The 21,978-nt window shown below is 46.2% G+C and overlaps 1 protein-coding gene across 1 annotated transcript in view; it reads right to left on the bottom strand.

Annotated features, from left to right (window-relative positions):
• The window catches only part of cUnh8orf34 (chromosome Un C8orf34 homolog), a 109,230-nt gene that overhangs the window by 38,885 nt on the left and 48,367 nt on the right, over positions 1 to 21,978 (bottom strand). Inside the window, exons 7-9 of the mRNA XM_079489295.1 lie at positions 20,504 to 20,670; positions 19,037 to 19,071; positions 16,396 to 16,463 (exon numbers count right to left, since the gene is read on the bottom strand). Of these exons, the coding sequence (XP_079345421.1) occupies positions 16,396 to 16,463; positions 19,037 to 19,071; positions 20,504 to 20,670 (270 nt within the window). The remainder of the gene's footprint in view (positions 1 to 16,395; positions 16,464 to 19,036; positions 19,072 to 20,503; positions 20,671 to 21,978) is intronic.

The following is a 21,978-nucleotide window of genomic DNA, read 5'->3' as shown; positions in this document are numbered from 1 at the left end:
CAAGCTCATAGCGCGCCACCGAGTGGCGCGCTACGAGTTTGTAGGTCTGCTATTTTTGAAAAAGCGTTACAATGTGGCGCAAATCATTAAATATATATTTCAGAGCGAACCTTTTTTTTCTTTTTTTCTTTTAATCTTTTTTTTTCTTTCGCCTTTATTTTATATATTTTTTTTATGGAGGGACAGACAGTAGTCTGACAGGAAATGGGGAGAGAGATGGGGGGGAAGACATGCAGTAAAGGCCGTCGGATCGGGAGTCGAACCCGCGGCACACTGCCAGACTGGGTTACCAGCCAAGGTGCCTGGACCGCTGAGCCACGGCCCAGGCCAGAGCGAACATTTTTAACTAAAATATTGGCTTCTGGGGCGGTGCCTGGAACTACATATTTTGAGATGGGGGTCCGTGGCCCAATAGAGATAATTCCTTGACATGAAAAAGGTTGAGCACCACTGACATAGAAACATGGGTTTTCAGAAAAATTTAGAAGCCTTTTTTTAAATCGACTTCAGTCCAAAATGGGTTAAAATACAGCTGTTCTGCAGTGATGGATGAAATGCTCTCCGCATGCAATATTTCTTCAAGGTTCAACGTAATGGCCGCGGTCCAACGCTAAACAGGACTCTACAATCAGCTATCCTTATTGGACAACTCCAAATACAGATTTCAGCTCGGAGGCACGTTCGTCCAGCAGAGACACGAACACGACGACAACAGCGAGACGGCAAACAGAATGCCGGACGCATGTCAGTACCAAGGGACTGTGGGTCAGTATCAAGGGACCGTGGGCTTTATGGGAGAAAGGCACTGAGCGTAGAGTACTATGAGGTCAGTGTTCTGAGCAGGAACGGTTTGTTAACCCATTCTGACCTGAGATCAGATTCTAAAAATGTCTTCTACATCCTGACAGTTTTCTGAAAAAGCTATGTTTCTATGTCAGTCGTTCTTCGATTTTTCAAAAATAGCAGACCTACAAGCTCGTAGCGCGCCACTCGGTGGCGCGCTATGAGCTTGTAGATCTGCTATTTTTCAATAGCTAAAGCATAACATGATGCTAACACCAAAAGGGGTTCCCGCCACAAAATGGGTTAAATATAGTCGAGGATCAAAGGAAGAGGGAGTCTGAATGAGCCAGGCGGTGCTGGTTTTGAGAACATCCGCGAGAGATAAAACATATTGCAATGTTTTACATGTTAAGAGGATGAATAGTGAGCGGGGGTGTCTGGTCTCTCTCACTTGGTTAACACTCCCATCGCCCAGGACGAAGTTCTTTGTCCTTTTTATTAGTAACGCCCGACGCCCAGGACGAAGTCTTGTCCAAAAGACGAAGTTTATTGATATGAGAACGGATCGCATGGCTCCACAGCCTGGGAGCACCTGTTGGGCAATCCTCGGTGACGCGCAAGAGTGAGACGTCATCGAAAAACTCCCTCCCCCGTTTAGCTGATGAAAACGAAAATCTTAAAACGTTCATAACTCGCGATCTAAATCATCCCGTCTAATTATGAAAAAAGATCCTGTGTTAGACGGCGTTCAGCGGTCCAGTCGCTAGTCGCGATAGATTTTATTCTTACCTCCCGTTGTTGTCGATCGACTCTAGAGTGGTGTGGCTATTGTTAGCTGCTACACACACAACAACAACAACTTCCGGTCCGTCCGGAAAAGGGGTCTGTGTTTATACATCGAATGGGCGCTATAATGTAATGGATTAAATAACCCCGGGCAATTAAAGTGTTAAGTGAGGCGGTCAAGCTGTTTAAAAATCACGAACATTCTGAGCCGTCCAGAGCAGCAGAACAACATCATGTCCTATTCTCCTCTCACCACAACCGAGGAATGCGAGATCAGTGCCAAAGCGACCCCAACGCCGGGGTCGCTTTCAGGACACGGATTCTCACAACTTTCCGTCACATTGTTTCTGTACATGCACATAATTGTGCATGTACAGTGTGTGTGTGTGTGTGTGTGTGTGTGTGTGTCACACATCTGTATAACCCATTTTGGGTGGGAACCCCTTTTGGTGTTAGCATTATGTTATGCTTTAGCTATTGAAAAATAGCAGATCTACAAGCTCATAGCGTGCCACCGAGTGGCGCGCTACGAGCTTGTAGGTCTGCTATTTTTGAAAAAGATCGAAGAACGACCGACATAGAAACATAGCTTTTTCAGAAAACTGTCAGGATGTAGAAGACATTTTTAGAATCTGATCTCAGGTCAACTTGGGATAAACTATGTGTACAGAACATAGAACATACAGTGTACACACACATACCTGTGTGTACAGTATGTATGTACTGTAGTCACATGACACCAACATTGATACTTTTCTCTTCCATATCTCATTACCAGCCCCCCCTTGTTTGGGTTGAGAAAAAACAGGCCCTCACACCTTGAAAGAAGAGAACGTGTGACTAATCACATGAGATTAGAAAAGAGACAGTCGCTCACGGAGAACTGGCTCTCTCTCTCTCTCCATCTATCAGAGTGGCACCGAGCCAGTCACTCTCACCTGTTTCTCCCCGTCCTGTGGGTATCACAGGGAATCATTTTGGTGATGGGAGACACACACACAGAGCCGCCCTGCCAGCTCCAGAGATTGCAATGATTCAAGCCAAGTCGCTGATGCGTGACTGAAACACATGCCACTGCTTAGCATTAGAGCTGTTCAGGATAATTGATTCTTAGCTCAGTTTTTCCACGACCGACCTATTAATAAAACCACCAAGCACAGCTACACCATAGATGTGCTCGCGTCTACACACCGAGTGTAGACGACGCGAGCACAGATGCATAAAGTGAGGTCACGGCTTTCTCACGTTGGATACGACCGGCCGGTGACATCGATCATTACGCGCAGCGCACGATAGCCTGGGCTTGGCAGCATGGTCTGAGCATTGTTTTGGTGTGTGTGTGTGTGTGTGTGTGTGTGTGTGTGTGTGTGTGTGTGTGTGTGTGTGTGTGTGTGTGTGTGTGTGTGGAGCAGGACAGTTACGTTCCAGTAATACCCTTAAGCATGGTGATATTAAATGTCCCATTCATCATGGTATTCTGGGGAATGGGTGGGGAGGGTGGGGTTGGAGAGGGCCACGGGCCATTTGGGCAATTTGCCGGCCGTGGGAACAGCTCCAGTTCAGTTCAATCACCTTTTTCCTCTTCCACACTCGCTCTCTTCCCTTCCGACACATTTTGCGTTCTTGGGCCACAGCTAATGTGGCATGCCAGTTTTTTCTTTGGGTCATAGCCTGAGATACAAATCGTTACTTGACACTCGGGAGGTTTTGTCCAAAAAAAATTATGAATAAAATAAAAGGAAGACATCGGCCCGGTTGTGACCCAGCGAGAAGAACAACATGACCTCAGCGTACATAGCTGCCTGTCACCTCAGCTCCTCTCTTTGTCTTCGCTTTTCCCTCAGATTTCCCAGGTTTCTCAGGTTGGGACATTAAAATGGAGATGGAGAGGGGGGGGGGGGGGAGAGAGAGAGAGAGAGAGAGAGAGAGAGAGAGAGAGAGAGAGAGAGAGAGAGAGAGAGAGAGAGAGATAGAAAGGAGTAAGAGCTAATCTCAGACACACGCAGGTCACTGGGGTAAACAAGGGGCTTTGTGGTTGAAACCTTCCTGTGTCAAAAGGGGACATTATGGCTGTCCCAAACATTCAGCGAAGCATGACGGCATGGCGTGCTACGGAGCCAGTTCCACCCTAGCTACAGCATCACTGGTGTTAAGGCTACAGATCCAGTTCCACCCTAGCTACAGCATCAGTGTTAAGCCACTGTGGGGAGGCTGATTTTGGCTGGAAGAAGTGAGTATAAAACAGAGGAGTATTCTGGCCGATAACATCAACTGTGAACTCTTACAGCCACGTAGCTGCCAACAGGAAGGGGAGAGGAACTGAATGAGCTCATCTCCAAAGTGCTGTGTCCACCCAAAGACCACCTAAAGTGCTGTGTCCACCCAAAGACCACCTAAAGTGTCTGTGTCCACCCAAAGACCACCTAAAGTGCTGTGTCCACCCAAAGACCACCTAGAGCGCTGTGTCCACCCAAAGACCACCTAAAGTGTCTGTGTCCACCCAAAAACCACCTAAAGTGCTGTGTCCACCCAAAGATCACCTAAAGTGCTGTGTCCACCCAAAGACCACCTAAAGTGCTGTGTCCACCCAAAGACCACCTAAAGTCCTGTGTCCACCCAAAGACCACCTAAAGTGCTGTGTCCACCCAAAGACCACATAAAGCGCTGTGTCCACCCAAAGACCACCTAAAGTGCTGTGTCCACCCAAAGACCACCTAAAGTGCTGTGTCCACCCAAAGACCACCTAAAGTGCTGTGTCCACCCAAAGACCACCTAAAGTGATGTGTCCACCCAAAGACCACCTAAAGTGCTGTGTCCACCCAAAGACCACATAAAGTGCTGTGTCCACCCAAAGACCACCTAAAGTGATGTGTCCACAACAAAGACCACCTAAAGTGCTGTGTCCACCCAAAGACCACCTAAAGTGCTGTGTCCACCCAAAGACCACCTAAAGTGATGTGTCCACCCAAAGACCACCTAAAGTGATGTGTCCACAACAAAGACCACCTAAAGTGATGTGTCCACCCAAAGACCACCTAAAGCGCTGTGTCCACCCAAAGACCACCTAAAGCGCTGTGTCCACCCAAAGACCACCTAAAGCGAGACAGAGTCAGGACTGAGTTTGAGACCATAGGGGGTCAATACTGGGACCACAGGGGGCGAGACCAAGTCAATACTGGGACCACAGGGGGCGAGACCAAGTCAATACTGGGACCACAGGGGGCGAGACCAAGTCAATACTGGGACCACAGGGGGCGAGACCAAGTCAATACTGGGACCACAGGGGGCGAGACCAAGTCAATACTGGGACCACAGGGGGCGAGACCAAGTCAATACTGGGACCACAGGGGGCGAGACCAAGTCAATACTGGGACCACAGGGGGCGAGACCAAGTCAATACTGGGACCACAGGGGGCGAGACCAAGTCAATACTGGGACCACAGGGGGCGAGACCAAGTCAATACTGGGACCACAGGGGGCGAGACCAAGTCAATACTGGGACCACAGGGGGCGAGACCAAGTCAATACTGGGACCACAGGGGGCGAGACCAAGTCAATACTGGGACCACAGGGGGCGAGACCAAGTCAATACTGGGACCACAGGGGGCGAGACCAAGTCAATACTGGGACCACAGGGGGCGAGACCAAGTCAATACTGGCACCATAGGGGACGAGACTGAAGGTCGAGACTGAGTCAATACTGGGGCCGAGTTGAGATCAAATCAAGGCAGAGACCAATCAAGACCAAGGAGGGAGCGCAGGACTGAGCCAAGACCAAATAATTACATTTTACAAAAGGAAAAAAACATATGTTTAAGTAAAATTTAAATAGATACAATACATATTACTATCACTGGAATTCTATTTAGATTACTTTGTAAAAGATCTTACTCACTGATACTGAAAATAATGGGTTAATAAATTACACCGGTATGTAAATTGGAGGATGTTTTTTAAATAAGCAAAATATTGTAACTTCTACCCCAGATTTGAACCAAGTGCTGAAATGTTTACCATTGAGCTAATAGAGCCTGCCTGCTTGCTCAGGGGATAAACTGAATCTGGACCATAAGCTAAAAATTTGTGTCAGATCTTGCGTCAAGTTATATTGTATTAACATACTCTACCGAGATTGGAAAAATGTAAAATGTATTCATTTAAAAAAAAAAAGTTACATAGTGCCACTTTAACTATATGAGTAATTAAGTAATTAATTCAATAATATGGGACACAAGATGAACCCATTTTGGGCGGGAACGCCTTTTGGTGTTAGTATTATGTTATGCCTTAGCTATTGAAAAATAGAAGAACGACTGACAGATTTATGTCAGGATTTAGAAGACATTCAGGTCAAAATGGGTTAAGTAATTAATTCAATAATATGGGACACAAGATTAAGAATACATGACAAGTATTACTGCAGGCGAGACCAAGACGGAGGCCCAAACCGGAACCGGGAGACCGCTCTCGAAGTAATACAGCCCTACATCCCAATTAACATCACCAGTGTGTGTGTGTGTGTGTGTGTGTGTGTGTGTGTGTGTGTGTGTGTGTGTCTGCCTGCCTGCATTTTCATGCATGGATGATTACATTTTTATATATGGGCTTAAATCTACATTTCGTCCGCCATGTGCCAGTGCTGCGTGCGCTGCCAGACATGGACTTTAAAAGTGGGCGCAGTCCTTCATCTGTTCAACAGCAGCTCTGAACTTCAGCCATGACATCCCTCCTCTGTGCAGACCAATTAATCCCATTACTCCAACACACTGCTCTACTGGGGGGAGAGAGAGAGAGAGGGCGAGAGGAGACGAGAGAGAGAGAGAGAGAGAGATCTAGAGGGGGTGACAGATCTCGATGTCAACACCACATTGTCTCCACTGGTAGAGAATGCTAACAAGTGTTGAAGTACTCGTCATTCAAGTGAAGGGATATACGTAGTATTCAGGATATAATGCAAAGAAAACCACTTAGACTGAGCGAGACCTTCATTGGGTTCTTAATTGGACCACATGCGTAAATTAACTTTAACACGGTCTCTTTATGAATTCTCCTCTCGATCTTCGTTAAAAGCAGTAAACGAGGGAGGGACGGAGGGAGCTTGGCCCAAACACATAATGTCTAAATTGCGTAGCCTATACTCCCTTCATGTTCACAAGGGGCGGCGGTGGCACAGGGGTAGAGTTCCTTGGATGGGAACCGCAAGGTTGCCAGTTCGAAACCTAGCTCCCCCAGAGTTACTGTCGAAGTGTCCTTGAGCAAGACACTGAACCCCTAATTGCTCCCGATGTGCTAGTTGGTGCCGTTGCATGGTTTCCGCTGCCATCGGGTGTATGAATGGGTGAATGTAATGCACAATCTATGTAAAGCGCCTTGGATAAAGGCGCTATATAAATGCACCATTTACCATTTACAAGGCGGTCCAGTGAGCGTCCACACAGCCCCCAGCCTCTCACACACAATACCACTGTGATACGTTTACGGTGGGTCTCCCCCCCTGAGAACCGGTTTGCCCTGTGACAGCCGCCAGCCGGGCCCAGGCCCGCCGTCTAGACACAACAAACGTCTGTCTACACCCTCCCGTTTCGTTTGTCAGCTCCCAACGTTTCCACTCCCCGGGTGCTGGGGGGCAGCCATGCATGCACCCCATGTCCAACGACGAGACGCGGCAGATAAATAAAAATGGGCCTTCACTGGGAGGGAGGGAAATGGAAACTATTCGAGCGATGCAATCCCAACAAAGGGGGCTGAGCGGAGAGGAATTCCGTGCCACAATCACTCACACCAAAGCCAGAGCAGCGTGGGGAAGAAGAGACGAAGTGCACACAGAGCAAGTGTTTGTGTATGAGCTTGCGTATCTTTTTTCCAAGTTTCCATGTAATTTAATGTCGTTTAGATAGAGACCGGACTGACTGGCTCTCTCTCCGAGGCTGCTCTCCGACGCGCTAAAACAAGAGCTTAAGTCATAATTAGCGCATTCATCTCACAAATAACATAATATACCCCTTCCCAGATGACGCGTTGACAGATGGATAGTGTGGAATCATCTAACGCGGCACCTACAGTAAAGTACCAACCACACACACACACACACACACACGACACACACACACACACACACACGACACACACACACACACACACCACAACACACACACACACACACACACACACACACACACACACACACACACACACACACACACACACACACACACACACACACACACACACACGCACACGCACACGCACGACACCAAAATCTCCCGCATGAAATCCTCCCAGTAATTTCCCAGAGTGCAGTGAGTGACTTATGTCTATCATAAGTGAAATAATTGAATTTTCCATCCTTTCATGAATCATATGAATCAAGGACCAGGCGAGCTGCGGCTTGGTGTCTGGGAGGTCATTCTAAAACAAGCTGCACTGGGCTCTAATTAAGCTATTTTGACCTGAGATCAGATTTTAAAAATGTCTTCTACATCCTGACAGTTTTCTGAAAAAGCTATGTTTCTATGTCAGTCGTTCTTCGATTTTTCAAAAATAGCAGACCTACAAGCTCGTAGCGTGCCACTCGGTGGCGCGCTATGAGCTTGTAGATCTGCTATTTTTCAATAGCTAAAACATAACATAATGCTAACACCAAAAGGGGTTTCCGCCCAAAATGGGTTAATGGACTGTAAGTGACAGTTCTCAGCTCTCCTTGTACTGGCAAGGCGGGCTGGCCTGCTGTCACACACAGACAACACGTACGCAGGGCGGCGCACGCGCATGAGCGACACGCCCACAATGTGACACACAGGCGCCCACATGTGCGAGCAACATACTCAGACGTACGTACCGTACAGTATAGACGAAAAAAAAAGAAAGAAAAAAAACCCAGGGTGTATGATACATACAGCGCGTGCTCGAGACGATACTCGCGGCATGCGCTCCGTGCATGCAGACCCCACACCCACGCCGCCCTCACACGTTACAAGCAAAGCATTTGTGTTTGATTAGGGTGCCTCGATCACAAGGCCTCTACGACGCGGCGGCGGTTAGTCTCTTCACGCAGACATCTTTGATGTGAGTGGGGGCAGAGACGCATTTGTTTGGCTTTGTAATAAAAACAATATTCCAACTTACATTTCATAATTATGTCTCAGCTTTCAAGAGCACCCCCCCCCCCCCCTGTCAACTCCCCCCCCCCCCCCCCCCCCCCCCTTGTCCTAGAAATATGCCTGTCAGGTTCCAAAACCTCACATCTCGAGCGCTGTGGTAACAAAAAAAAAAGAAAAAGAAAAAAGGAAAAAAAAAAGAAACACTGATCAGAATCAGATGGAGAAGATCACAGCTCCAAGGCCCGTGGAAAAGTCTTATCACAGACATCGGTGCAAGCCTCCTTTTAACTCACTTTCTAACCACAAAATACTGCGAGATCATGGTGCGGCTGCAGACAAGGCAGTGCATGACGATGCCAGCCGTTATGGCTGGATAGTAGATACATGACAATGAGCTGTTCTGATAGTAGATACATGACAATGAGCTGTTCTGATAGTAGATACATGACAATGAGCTGTTCTGCCGTCTCGGGTTTAGATTCATTTCATTGTAAGGCGTCGTCTTTAAACCTGCACTCGAATGATGCTTAAAGCTATGAACTTGATCCCTGAAAGGGGACCATGTTACGTATTACAGTGCACAGTACAGAGCATGCAAACACAGGCCATCTGCCAGTTAGTTACAAGGCTGCCATCTGCAGTCCAAAAATAGAAACAAATAATTAACTAAGTAATTAATATTAATCTATTTTACTTAGATGAATATTTGCGACCAAGATCAAGAGGAGTATAAGGCGAGATGAGCTCATGCTCAGAAACAGAAGCACCTACGTATCGTACCTTGGAGGTAGCTTGAACTCTTGAGCTCTTTATGTCTGAGTTGTGGAAGCCATTGTGTTGTCTACTTGTTTATGATAAACACATAGATACAGTATCACAGACGTCAGACGCACGCACACACACACGCACGCACGCACGCACGCACGCACGCACGCACGCACGCATGCACGCACGCACACACACAGCAATTATTGCATAAAGTCATCAGATCTACAACTCACCCACCCAAAGAAGCCTGTCTGCTTGTCAGCTGCATCATAATCTTACAGCCGACAAGATCCTAAACTGACTACCTTTGACATACCTGAGTGGTGACTCGATGCTCTCCTTATGGTCATAAACTCACAAAACTGTCAAACTGCACACTGGGAGAACATAAGATATGGGTGTATTCATCACTTTCTCTGCTGACAGTGCATCTAATCATAAGGTTTGTTATCCACTAACTGGTCTCTGGAACACTGGTTCCCAAAGTGGGGTCCGGGGACCCCCAGGGGTCCTTGAGGCAGTTCCAGGGGGTCCCCAGCTAAATGATAGTTTGGAACCAAACGGACCCTTATGGGTCTGTAACTCACAGAGTTAAATTAACAATGATTTTACAATATAAATGATAGGGTGCCATTAAATGGGGGTCCGTAGACTAATGCATGTCAAACTGGGGGGGGTCCTTGAAATTAAATGGGTTGAGAATCACTGCTAGAGCCGTAAAAATCTTCTCTTATGGGGGTCCCGACTCTCTGGCATATATTTTTCAAATGGGGGTCCGCGGGCTAATAAATGCCAATTTGGGGGTCCTTGACATGAAAAAGTTTGGAAACCACTGCTGTAGAAAGTAGTCTTGGGGTATCTACCATGCATCTCTTGCTTCTGGCAAGGCAAACCACCATACATCATCGTTTAGTCCATCCAGACCAGAGCTGCTCAGACCCGCCTAAACCGTGTTTGTACCCCAACCCATCCCCACCCCCCAGATATAAGCGGTTGGCATCAGTTTGTACTCAACATTAACGACTACAGTCACATCCAGGCAACGATCACAGCAGTCCACTCGCCTATTGGTACTGTAATTGCTTCCAGTAACACCGCTGCAATTTGCCTCTCGATTAACTTATCCGTCTGCACCGCGGAGACTTTTACGGGTTTCGTAAATGGAGTCGCTTGCCTTTTACTGGGGGACATTCCTCTCTCACCATCATAACCTTCAGGAGATGTATATACCCGTCCATGCCAAGCCTGTGCTTTATATGAAAGATTTAGTGTGGCAGTTCAGTAACTGACATTCGTGCTGACACTCATTCTTCACTGCCTTCCACCATCTCCTTCTCTCTCCTCTTGTTGGGAACAATGCGCTCGTTGCAGCGTTGTTGTTTGTTTACGTTGTCGTTGCCGGAGCAACTGTTGTGTCTCTCGGTTGATTTGGGGCGAGGCAGAAGCGGGCAGCAAAGGGGGGAGGGTCAGGGAGTGCAAGGAAGGTGGGGGGGGGGGGGGGGGTTGGGTGCACGCTCGAGGGGGCTTTGCTGGCGTCAGGAATTGCGTGAGGCGTCTGCCAATGTTGGCGAAAGACACGAGAACAAAGAGACAGGCAGTGCCATTACCGCAGTAACTCTGGACAGTAGAGCACGCACGCACGCGCACACACACACACACACACACACACACACACACACACACACACACACACACACACACACACACACACACACACACACACACACACACACACACACACACACACACACACACACACACACACACACACACACACACACACACACACACACACACACACACACACACACACACACACACACACACACACACACACACACACACTTCAGCAGCTGCAAACCAAGCCGAGCAAAGAGACACTGCAGGCAACCACCAGATCCAGCTACTTGAAATGTTGGTGGACATGAAACAGGGGCAAGTAGGTTGGAACATGAGCAGCAGGGATGGAACATGAGCAGCAGGGATGCTCTACTACGATGCTCACATTCAGTCATTCACTAGGACGAGACAAGCCCCCCCCCCCTCCCTCCCACCACAACAACCAAGCTGGCATGGAAAGAATAAATATCCATCCAATAACGATGAGTTTCTGTGTCTGTTTTTCTTTATAACTTTAATTTCCAGATCGGAAATGAAGGACACGTGAAGAAGAGAAAGGGTTTTAGCAGCGCCTCCGCCTCGACATCTTGGGGGTTGTTGGCGGGACATGGATACCACTGTCTTGGTCTGGATACCACTGTCTTGGTCAGGCTTGGTTTGATCTGCTGCAGCCATAATGGTCTCATTCAGAGAAACCAAAGAGCTACACAGAGAACCACACACAGGCATACTAATCCCAGGCAGCAGACACTGCCTTAAGCCATTCTGGACTGAGGTCGATTAAAAAAAGGCTTCAAAATCTTAACATGTTTCTGAAAAACCCATGTTTCTATGTCAGTGAGGCTCAACCTTTTTCATGTCAAGGACCCCTAGAATTATCTCTATTGGGCCACGGACCCCCCATCTCAAAATATGTAGTTCCAGGGACCCCCCCAGAAGCCAATATTGTAGCTCTGAAATATATATTCAAAGATTTGCGCCACATTTTCACGACTTTTCAAAAATAGCAGACCTACAAGCTCGTAGCGCGCCACTCGGTGGCGCGCTATGAGCTTGTAGATCTGCAATTTTTCAATAGCTAAAGTAGAACAGAATGCTTGAAACACCAAGAGGGGTTCCCGCCCAGAATGGGTTAATCCTACATGTATCAGAGATCAGACATAGTTCTATAAAAGCCTCATCGTGGCCCGTCAAACCCCTTCTGTCACTGTGAATCACCTCGAGTATGGGTAAAGGTACACTCACGTCCCCCACTCCTGTTTCAGGACCCTCCACCGGGGAGGGGCGATGCACAAAGAAGGCCTGTTAACTCACCCCAGGGTGAGGTGGGGGGGGGTCTGATGGATGTGTCACACTCTCAGTATCTCTGTTACCCCTCGCTGTGGGTTCGCGATCTAGGAGCCAGTGCACTCCCGTTGCATTTTGATCTCGGCAGTAAAGACTGACAGCGCTGTCATGCTGTCGTCCTCTCTTAACAAACCAAACTCTAGTGAAGCAACAAGACAAGCAGGCAGGAAAACTCTGGTCACTTTGTCTTTCAAGGGAACTCTGCTTTTAAGAAGTTTATTTCATAGAGCTCTGATTTTAGATGGGAGTTACCTAACCAGAATTATTTTTCCCTCTAAAGTATAAACACATTTGTGACCAGATTTGACTGAGAGACTGCCATCGCGCAAATTACAGCTTTTCACCAGAGGAGAAACACAATGAGTTAATAGCACAGGCAGACTCTTCACATACTAGAGCATGTCTGAAATAAGTGTCAGAGCTGAAATCGACATGTAAATATGAAATAAATGCCCAAACATGTAGCTATAGGTGTAATGTTAGAGACCACAGAAGTGAACCTTTCAAGCCTGTTTTCTCAACTTGCTGTTTTCTGCAAGACATTACTCTATAAGTCATATCTCCAAAACTGGCGGGTCAAACTGAACAACCAATATGTCAATTTGAAGCTATGATTCCCTGCTTTCATATGACATGAAAAAAACGAAAATTCAAAAAAATCCAATGGCAGTCCCTCAGTCAAATTTAGTCACATTTAACAAAAGGTGGACTGCATTCAATACTTCCACCTAGAAGGACGAGGCCATTAACTTTACTGTGGGGAACTAACTCGTCTTGTTAACCCACCATAAAATAACACTGCAAAGCCAAAAACAGGGTGTTTTCCCCACAAGCTGACTTAGTTGTTTCTTATTTCGGATCATAGGCATAAACGTGTGGTTTCACTGCCTGACGAAGGCTTGAATCTAGTCATTTTCCACAAGTTTACAGGCGAACGTGAATCATATTTGTTTTCAATGAGGTTTACAGTATACGTCACTAATGAAAACAACTGGGGAGTGCGCTGTGCCTGTGCCATCGCTGCTCATCTGATTTTGGAAGCACTCTGAATTAAACAAATCAATCTTATGCACTTATGCATCCAGAATGTTTTTCCTCTATTTGATCTGAGTTCCAGACCCCCAGGAACGCGCCCAGGGGGCCGGGCCGGTTCCGGCGTGCCGCCCTGTGTCCGAAATGGTTGAGAGATGACAGAGTTACTGTGTGCCGGTCCCTCTACTGTACTGTACTGTCACTGTACTGTACTGGCACACCCGAAATCATCATATATACAGTTAATATGTGTGTTTGTGTGTGTGTTAGGTTGCGCACAGGTGGTGAAAAACAACCATGCTGTTTTCGTGCTCATACCCAGCCAGCCAGCCAGGCAGGCACCCACACACCTAAGTCCGTAAGGGAGTGGTTGCACCACTCAAAAATTATGCCTTGCAGCACTGCTCCTCAGGTGCGTGCATGAATGCAGCCAGGTTTGGAAACCCATTAGCACACAGAAATGATTTGGAGATTCAGTCATTTATTGTCCGTCTCTAATTTCACAGCCAGCATTTGTATTAGCAGTGTACAGTGATAATGTCATCGGTCACCACAAGCAATGCTTGCTGTGCTGAAAGTATGGCTACTGCTCCTCTCCTGCCCTCCAGTGGACACTCTGCAATGTCACGGCTGCTCTGAACAACACAGTCAACGTTTCTCAAATCTTCTCCTGTGCTCTGCTCTCGTCTTCCTTTCCCACCACTCCTATCATCTCCTCTCGTGGATCAGAGGCGTGAATATGATGGCTTGTATCCACGACATGGCACAGTTCTCAGCATCGTTATAGCTCTCATTTAGACAGGGCTGATTTGTTTGCAGAGCAGTAACCGATAAAACTAACAGACTTAAGGCTATAGCCAATTAACCCATTTTGGGCGGGAAGCATTATGTTATGCTTTAGCTATTGAAAAATAGCAGATCTACAAGCTCATAGCACGCCACCGAGTGGCGCGCTACGAGCTTGTAGGTCTGCTATTTTTGAAAAATCGAAGAACGACTGACATAGAAACATAGCTTTTTCAGAAATCTGTCAGGATGTAGAAGACATTTTTAGAATCTGATCTCAGGTCAGAATGGGTTAACAGGCATGGTGAGCAAAGCTCTGATTAGCTGACACTGGAGAGGAAAAAGTGGTATGTATGTGGTTTTGAAAAATGTTCATTTGGAAACGGCTGCTTTGATCATCAAAACTATGGTAACCTATAACAATAATAGGAAAGCTGAGACATACAGTACTTCTCACACTATAACAATAAGCTATACGTGCGTGCGAGTGTGTACTGTATGTGTCAACTCTCCGTTGACAGTGGTTTCATCTTGTGCAATGTCTGTAAACACTCACACACAAGCCAAACTGAACTTGTTCTCCGAAATGTGCTTTGTTGTGTGTGCGCACCGCACACACAACAAAGCACACACACACACACACGCACGCACGCACGCACGCACGCACGCACGCACACACACACAGGGGTAGGTGAGTGCAACAGATGGTATACATTGCTGCATCACAAAGATAAGACGGTATTTCAGACATGTGAATGGTTTAAATTGGGTCCATCATATAAGACAGTGGAAGGAGTAGGGCCAGGGGTGGGCAACTTTGACTATGGAGAGGGCCATTATATTTCCATACTCACTCCAGAGGGGCCACATTGCATGCATGTCGTAGCAAAAATAGCCGTTTTGAACTTGTAGATCGGCTATTTTTGCTATATTTGAATTGAAATCCTGAATAATCTTTTGCTATTTTTTAATTGGGATCCTAAAAAGTCATTTTAACTAAATACAAATATATTGGACATAAAAAAAAGACAATAACATTGTTTGTAATACTACTCGACAAGCTACTAATAAAGACTAAGTAATTAAAGCGGGTCATGAAATCAATAACATCAGTATTCCGAAATTAATCTGAGGGCCACATTAAGTGAAGGTGGGGGCCGCATGTGGCCCTCGGGCCATGTATGGAGTAGGCTATCACTAGAAAGTATTTACAGGCAACTTCTGGGAACTCAGATTAACAGGTAAACTATACACTGGTATTGACAATTAACATATACATTCATCATGTGTTTCCATCTGTAAGCATCTTCAACTCCTAGTTAAAAGAAAGCAAATATTCAGAAAAGAACAAAAAAAAAGTGCAAACAGTATAACAAATCAGTATAACAACTGATATGAAATTCATATATTCAGATTTCTCATCTAATGCATAGTAATGCATACCGGTACCTCTGTTACCTCCTAAATTCATAATACTACCTAGTAGAGATTCGAGTTCAAAAGTCTGACTGTCTGTCTGGGGAAAGAAACTGTCTCACATCATTTCCGTCCTAAAACTGGTGCAACTTTATTGAGATTTAGTCAGGGTTTACAAATCAGTCATACATTCATATATTATATAGACATTGGCATTTGGAATACAGTATGCTCCCGTGTCCCAGACGGCAGAAGGAGAACAGGCTGGGAGAGGGGTCAGTAGTGCCCTTGATGATGAGTCACTCTCCTAATGCATCATTAATATCTGTCAGGGATGGCAGCGAGGTACCAATGATCTTTCCGGCTGTTCTTACGGTCCTCTTGTTGTCTCTCCTTAGCTGTGCGTGCGGTTACCGTACCAGGAGGTGAAACAGTAGGTGAGAAGGCTCTCGATAGGACTCTGAAAACATGGTTATAGGGGCTGGAATGGGGAAAGTCAACTCTCTCCAGTGACGGAGTGGGTAGAGACACTGTTGGGCCTTCTTTGTGACGCTCGGGCCAGGTTGTCTGTCAGCAGTACTCCCAGGAATTGTGTACTTGTTGTTACCCTCTCCACAGCAGAGCCACCGGTGGTCTTTAGGTGATGTTGTGGCCTGGTCCTCTTCCTGAAGTCGACAATAATTTCTTTCTTGTTGCCGACTCGGACTGTTTATGACTCCTCTGTGTCAGGACGGTATCCACTATCCACATTCAACACCTCTCCACCAACTGCAGAGTAGCCTGGGGTCCACCTATGATTTCTATGGCATAGGCAGCTAGACGCAGCTGCGCAACATGATACTAATTAATTAGAGCGACAGAGAGAGAGAGAGAGAGAGAGAGAGGTGTGTGTGTGTGTGTGTACGTGTTTGCGTCAAAGGTGAGTGATCGACGTTTGCGCTACTCTATGCCGAATTGAAGTAGACTAGGTCCCAGACTTTTTTTTCTCTCCATGGAAATAAAAACGTTTCCGAGGCTAACTGCAGAGAACACCTCAGTTGCCTGTCAGACCGTAACTAACCACTAGGGGTCCTCATATTCTCATGCATAGAATATTGAATTTAATCAAAGCGGTAATCACACACTCAGTCTCCTGATGTGCTGTAATTCAAAATAGGCAATGAACTGTCTCTAATGAGTCTGATTTTTAGATGAGAAATGCACACTGCTTAGTGTTTCTGTAAACGGTTTCAGACTTGTACTCTTCTGAAGAGGAACAGAAGAGGAAACTATACAACATACAATGTAATCCACTGAATTCAACATAAAGTTCTTCCTTTTATATGCTACCCCCCCCCCCCCCCCCCCCCCTTTTTATTTTATTTATTTATTTATTTTTAGGGGCACTAGCCCCTCCTATATATTCAGCTAGTGTAGATTTTCATCTTACACAAACTCCTAAATTCCCATTGAACAATGAATGAAGAATTTACGTCATATGTGGATGATCATCTACACAGTATCTCTGTGTGCTTCAGGGAGCAGTGCTGTGGCAATCACTCCGGCAGAGTGGAAGTGCTTTTGGCCTCCATCGGCCACAGTGGAGTGAACTGGGACCAGTGAACTGGGACCAGGCCTTGACAGAGAATCACACACAACCTCACTTCATTACTTCCTCTGAATTACTGCACTGAACCACAGCATGAAAAGCACTGGAGGAATGTTGTGCCCAGGAATCAGAGGTATGATATAGGAGGGCCATTTGAGAGTATAAACACCCAGTTACACAGATGTATCTCACCATTATATGGCACTGCTGTTAACCCATTTTGGCCTGACGTAGAAATTAAAAATTGTCTTCTAAATCCTCCAGTTTTCTGAAAAACCTCATGTTTCTAGGTCAGTGGTGCTCAATATTTCACGTCAAGGACCGCAAAAATTATATGTAATTGGCCGCCGACCCCCATCTGAAAATATGTTGTTGCAGGGACCCCCCAGAAGCAAGATTTGAGTTAAAAACGTTCTGAAAAAAATATATATTCCAAATTTGCGACACATTTTCACGATTTTTCAAAAATAGCAGACCTACAAGCTACAAGAGGACTGACTGAGTCCAAGCTGCTTTTTTTCACCTGACAGGGGAGAGTTTCCCCGGCCGGACGTAGCGCGTGGAAGCAGGCCCGGTTCTTCCTACAGGCCGACGAAGCAACGGCTTCGAGCGCCATGGGGGAGGGGCGCCAAAAAAAAAAAAAAAAACATTTTTTTTTTTTTTTTTTTTTTACATTTTTTTTTTTTTTTTTTACTCTGTCCCAACTCTGTCTGCACCGTGTCCCCCCATTGCCCCCCCAGTGCCTCCCCAGTGCCCCCCCAGTGCCTCCCCAGTGTCTCCCCAGTGCCAGTGTCCCGCCAGTGCCTCCACAGAGCCTCCCCAGTGTCCCCACAGTGCCTCCCCAATGGACCCCCAGTGCCTCCACAGTGTCCCCACTGTCCCCCCAGTGCCTCCACAGTGTCTCCTCAATTTTTGGGACAGAGTAAAAAAAAAAGAAACTTTTTTTATTTTTTTATTTTTTGAGGGGGGGGGGGGGGGAGGGCGCCGCGAAAAATCCTGCTTGGGGCGCCAGATTGCTCAGGACAAACAAACCACATTCACTCATCTGCAATGCTCTGTGATTCAGATGGAGGCTGCAGGCTATATGGTATGCTGCAATATAAGATAAATTGCATCACTGTTTTGTGTGCGTGCATATATACAGTATGTGTGCGTATTATGCGTGTATATATATGTGTATATGCAAAAATCACAGCCCTCTCACGCATTAGGACATACTAATGTGTGACGGAGCGTGATTTTTCCATTACTTTTTTTCATTTATATTTCATATTCTTTTTATATATTTATTTGAAAGTTAAATATCCCTTTAATATACGGTAGAGTCAGAAGGAGGTAGACAGAAAGGAACAGAGTCACAGAGAGTCACAGGGAGAGTGCGTTTGTGTGTGTGTGTGTGCGTGTGCGTGTGTGTGTAGCGATGCGATACAAAATCACAAATCACATCCGAACCTCGGATGAATTATCAAAACCACGGACCGCGCTCGTAGTTTCAGTGTGTGTGTGTGACGTGTGTGTGTGTGACGTGTGTGTGTGTGTGTGACGTGTGAGTGTGTATGTCGTGTGTGTGTGTGATGTGTGTGTGACGTGTGTGTGTGTGTGTGTGTGTGTGTGTGTGTGTGTGTGTGTGTGTGTGTACACTGTGTACACACATCAAAGCACATTTCAGAGAACAAATTCAATTTGGCTTGAGTCAAGACACCCTTGTGTCCTCACAGACAAGATGACAAGCACCCACGGACACGCCACAGAATAATCCCCACTTCAAATCAAAACAAAACAAAACAAAACAAAACAACAATCAACCCACCTCTCTCACCTCTGCTCCGAGACCACCAGCCCCTGCTACCACTCAAGGGAACACAAACAAGGGACTCAATTATTTTCGCTCCTATGCCACCAAAATGTGGAACGCCCTACCAACATCATTAAGACATGCAAATCCCTTGACTCCTTCAAAACCGCGCTCAAAGGGCACCTACGGATGGCTGCAATTCGAAACTGGCCCCCGTAAAACTGAATCCCCCCCACCACCCCCCCTTTTTTCCCCTCACTGTATACGTCTCTTTTCCCTTTTTACCTCCATTATGATGAATTCCTGTACTGTTCTTTGTCTATATAGAAGTGTCTATTTGTACGTCTCTAAATGTTTTGATGAATTGAACATGGTGGACCCTCTTGTAAACAAGTATAATGCTTAATTGGGTCATCCACACAGTTAACAGCCTTTGTATTGAGTTTGTGCTTGAAATGTACTGTAATTCTGCAAACTGTTAATAAATATTTCAATCAATCAAAAAACTCTGTTCTGAGTCAGCGCCAGTGTTGCCAGGTCTACTTATTATATAAGCGAGTTTGGCCTTGTTTTTCTGTAAAGTAGCTGGTGGTTTGATTGATTGATTGAATACTTTATTAACAGTTTGCAAAATAGTACAGCGGTACAATTTCCATATACAATAATGCTAAAAGTAATAGTAGAACACTACAAAAATGGGCTTGTTTCCATTGTGGTCAACAGTGTATAGTTGCTTATAGTTAAACCAGTGGTTCTCAAACATTTTCATGTCAAGGACCCCCCAAATTAAACTCTTTCTCTGCCACTAGGTGGCAGCAGAGTGTAGGTTGCTAGGGCATATTCCCCATATAGAGGGTATGCGTGTGACATCATCATCAAACCCGGAAGTTATGCAGGAACACCTACTGAGTGGCAAAAACTACTTTCTGGCCTTGACAGCCCATACATCCAAACAGAAACGTCCTATCTGAATGCGTTAAACAATGTTAAACTCACATTTGCATGTTGCTTTGCCACTCGATTTGCCACTTGATGTGCCATTCACTTTAAGCATGCGCATACCCTCTATTGGGGCATTTTCATTTCCGCTCTCCCGGCTTGGAGACGCCATTGTAAGGATTGGCTAATGTTAGCAGTAGCTTACGCTGTTTACCTTTCGCCAGAAACGTTAACATGTCGGGAGCGATGCGATACAAAATCACAAATCACATCCGAACCTCGGATGGATGATCAAAACCACGGACCGTGCTCGTAGTTTCAGTGTGTGTGTGTGTGTGTGTGACGTGTGTGTGTGTGTGTGTGTGTGTGTGTGTGTGTGTGTGTGTGTGTGTGTGTGTGTGTGTGTGTGTGTGTGTGTGCGTGCGTGCGTGCGTGCGTGCGTGAAAGAGAGAGAAAGAGAGAGACCATGGAACACACATACAGTACAGTGTATATATTGTATCGCGTACATAATGCATAATTATGAATGTTTGCTGACATTACCCAGTAGTTCCATAGCATCGTCCTCGTCCTCGATCTCTTCCTCTGTGACAGAGAGGGCGGGGCTGTGGAGCGAGTCGAAGGAGTCCTGGGACAACATGGCCGCCAGGAGCTTCTTGTGGTGTTGCTGCTGTTCCTTAAGGCCTTTGCTCTTGGTCTCCATCTTCAGGCTGAGGGACACAGGAAGTAAAGCGGGGCTTAATAGCTGAACACTTCACCTTTTTTACCAGCTGCTTCATAGAAGCGGCAGGTTAGTGTTTACCTGGGAAACTTGAGACCGGTAGACGGACAACGCTAGTCTTTCTGCTGAGTGTTGCCAAGTCTGCATATTTCCAGCCTAACGTGGATTCATTCACAGTTGCTTGCCTGGTTTGGTTTTTGGAGGCTGCTTAACTTATTTCTGTCACGACAGTTGCCACCACTGGCAACAACCCATAACATCCCATTGTCTGCACGGCATGGCCAGTCGAGCAGTTCTGATTGGCTGCCTCGTCTCCAGCCATGTTGCCTCAGAATTCTTTAGGGTCACTAATTTGAGCATAACAGCGGAGCGCAGCTAAAAAGTGGCATAACGTCAGCAGCAGACCCACAGATGATAATAATAATGCAGCTGGTAATTAATTGATTTAATCAATTTGGGCTTGTTTCATCCATACATAGGGTATATCAGTCCTCTATGGATAGACCCGAACACCACCGGCGTAGGGTCCATTGGGCCACGCGGGTCAGTTTAGAGCTGGCCCGGTCTAACTTCGAAGAGAGGGGGGCGAAAAAACAACAAAAAACAACAAAAGATTTGGCAGCCTGTGTGCATGCAAATTTCCGTTTAGTATAGCAAACCACAGCATGCAAGCCGCCTTTGTTTTAAATGGTCCCCCAAACCGTTCACACTTCACACCTACCCCCCCACGATGCTAATTTGCCCAGTCAATCATTTGATCCACGCTACGTGCCGAACACTCAAAAAGTCAAAAAGGATGTAGAATTAAAAACAAACTTTCATGACGTATAAATGTATACATTAAAGTTCGTTTTAACTCTACATCCTCACCTCCACTCTTTTGAGTGCTCGGATTGCTTCTTCTTTTTAAGCCTTCAAAGTCAAAGTCAAAAAGTCAAAGTCATACGATTTGTCACACGCGTTACCGCAGTGAAATTTGTTCTCCGCATTTGACCTATCTCTTGGAGCGGTGAGACGTAGCCAAGGAGCGGTGAGCTGCAGCCGTGCCGCGCTCGGGAATCATTTGATTAGTAGATTTGACCCCCCAATCCAACCCTTTGATGCTGAGTGTCAAGCAGGGAGGCATTGGGTCCCATTTTTACAGTCTTTGGTATGACCCGGCCGGGGATCGAACCCCGACCTCCCAGTTTCAGGGCGGACACTCTAACCACAAGGCCACTGTCATTCCAGTTCAGTATAATTTTTAGACTTTCTTATCTCCTTTTGGACATCTAGTTGGCCCTTTGGTGTATTTATT

This window comes from Electrona antarctica (assembly GCF_951216825.1).
Source record: "Electrona antarctica genome assembly, chromosome: 20".
Lineage (NCBI taxonomy): Eukaryota > Metazoa > Chordata > Actinopteri > Myctophiformes > Myctophidae > Electrona > Electrona antarctica.
Note: the sequence above shows the minus strand (reverse complement) of the source record. Positions and strands in the feature narration are given on the sequence as shown.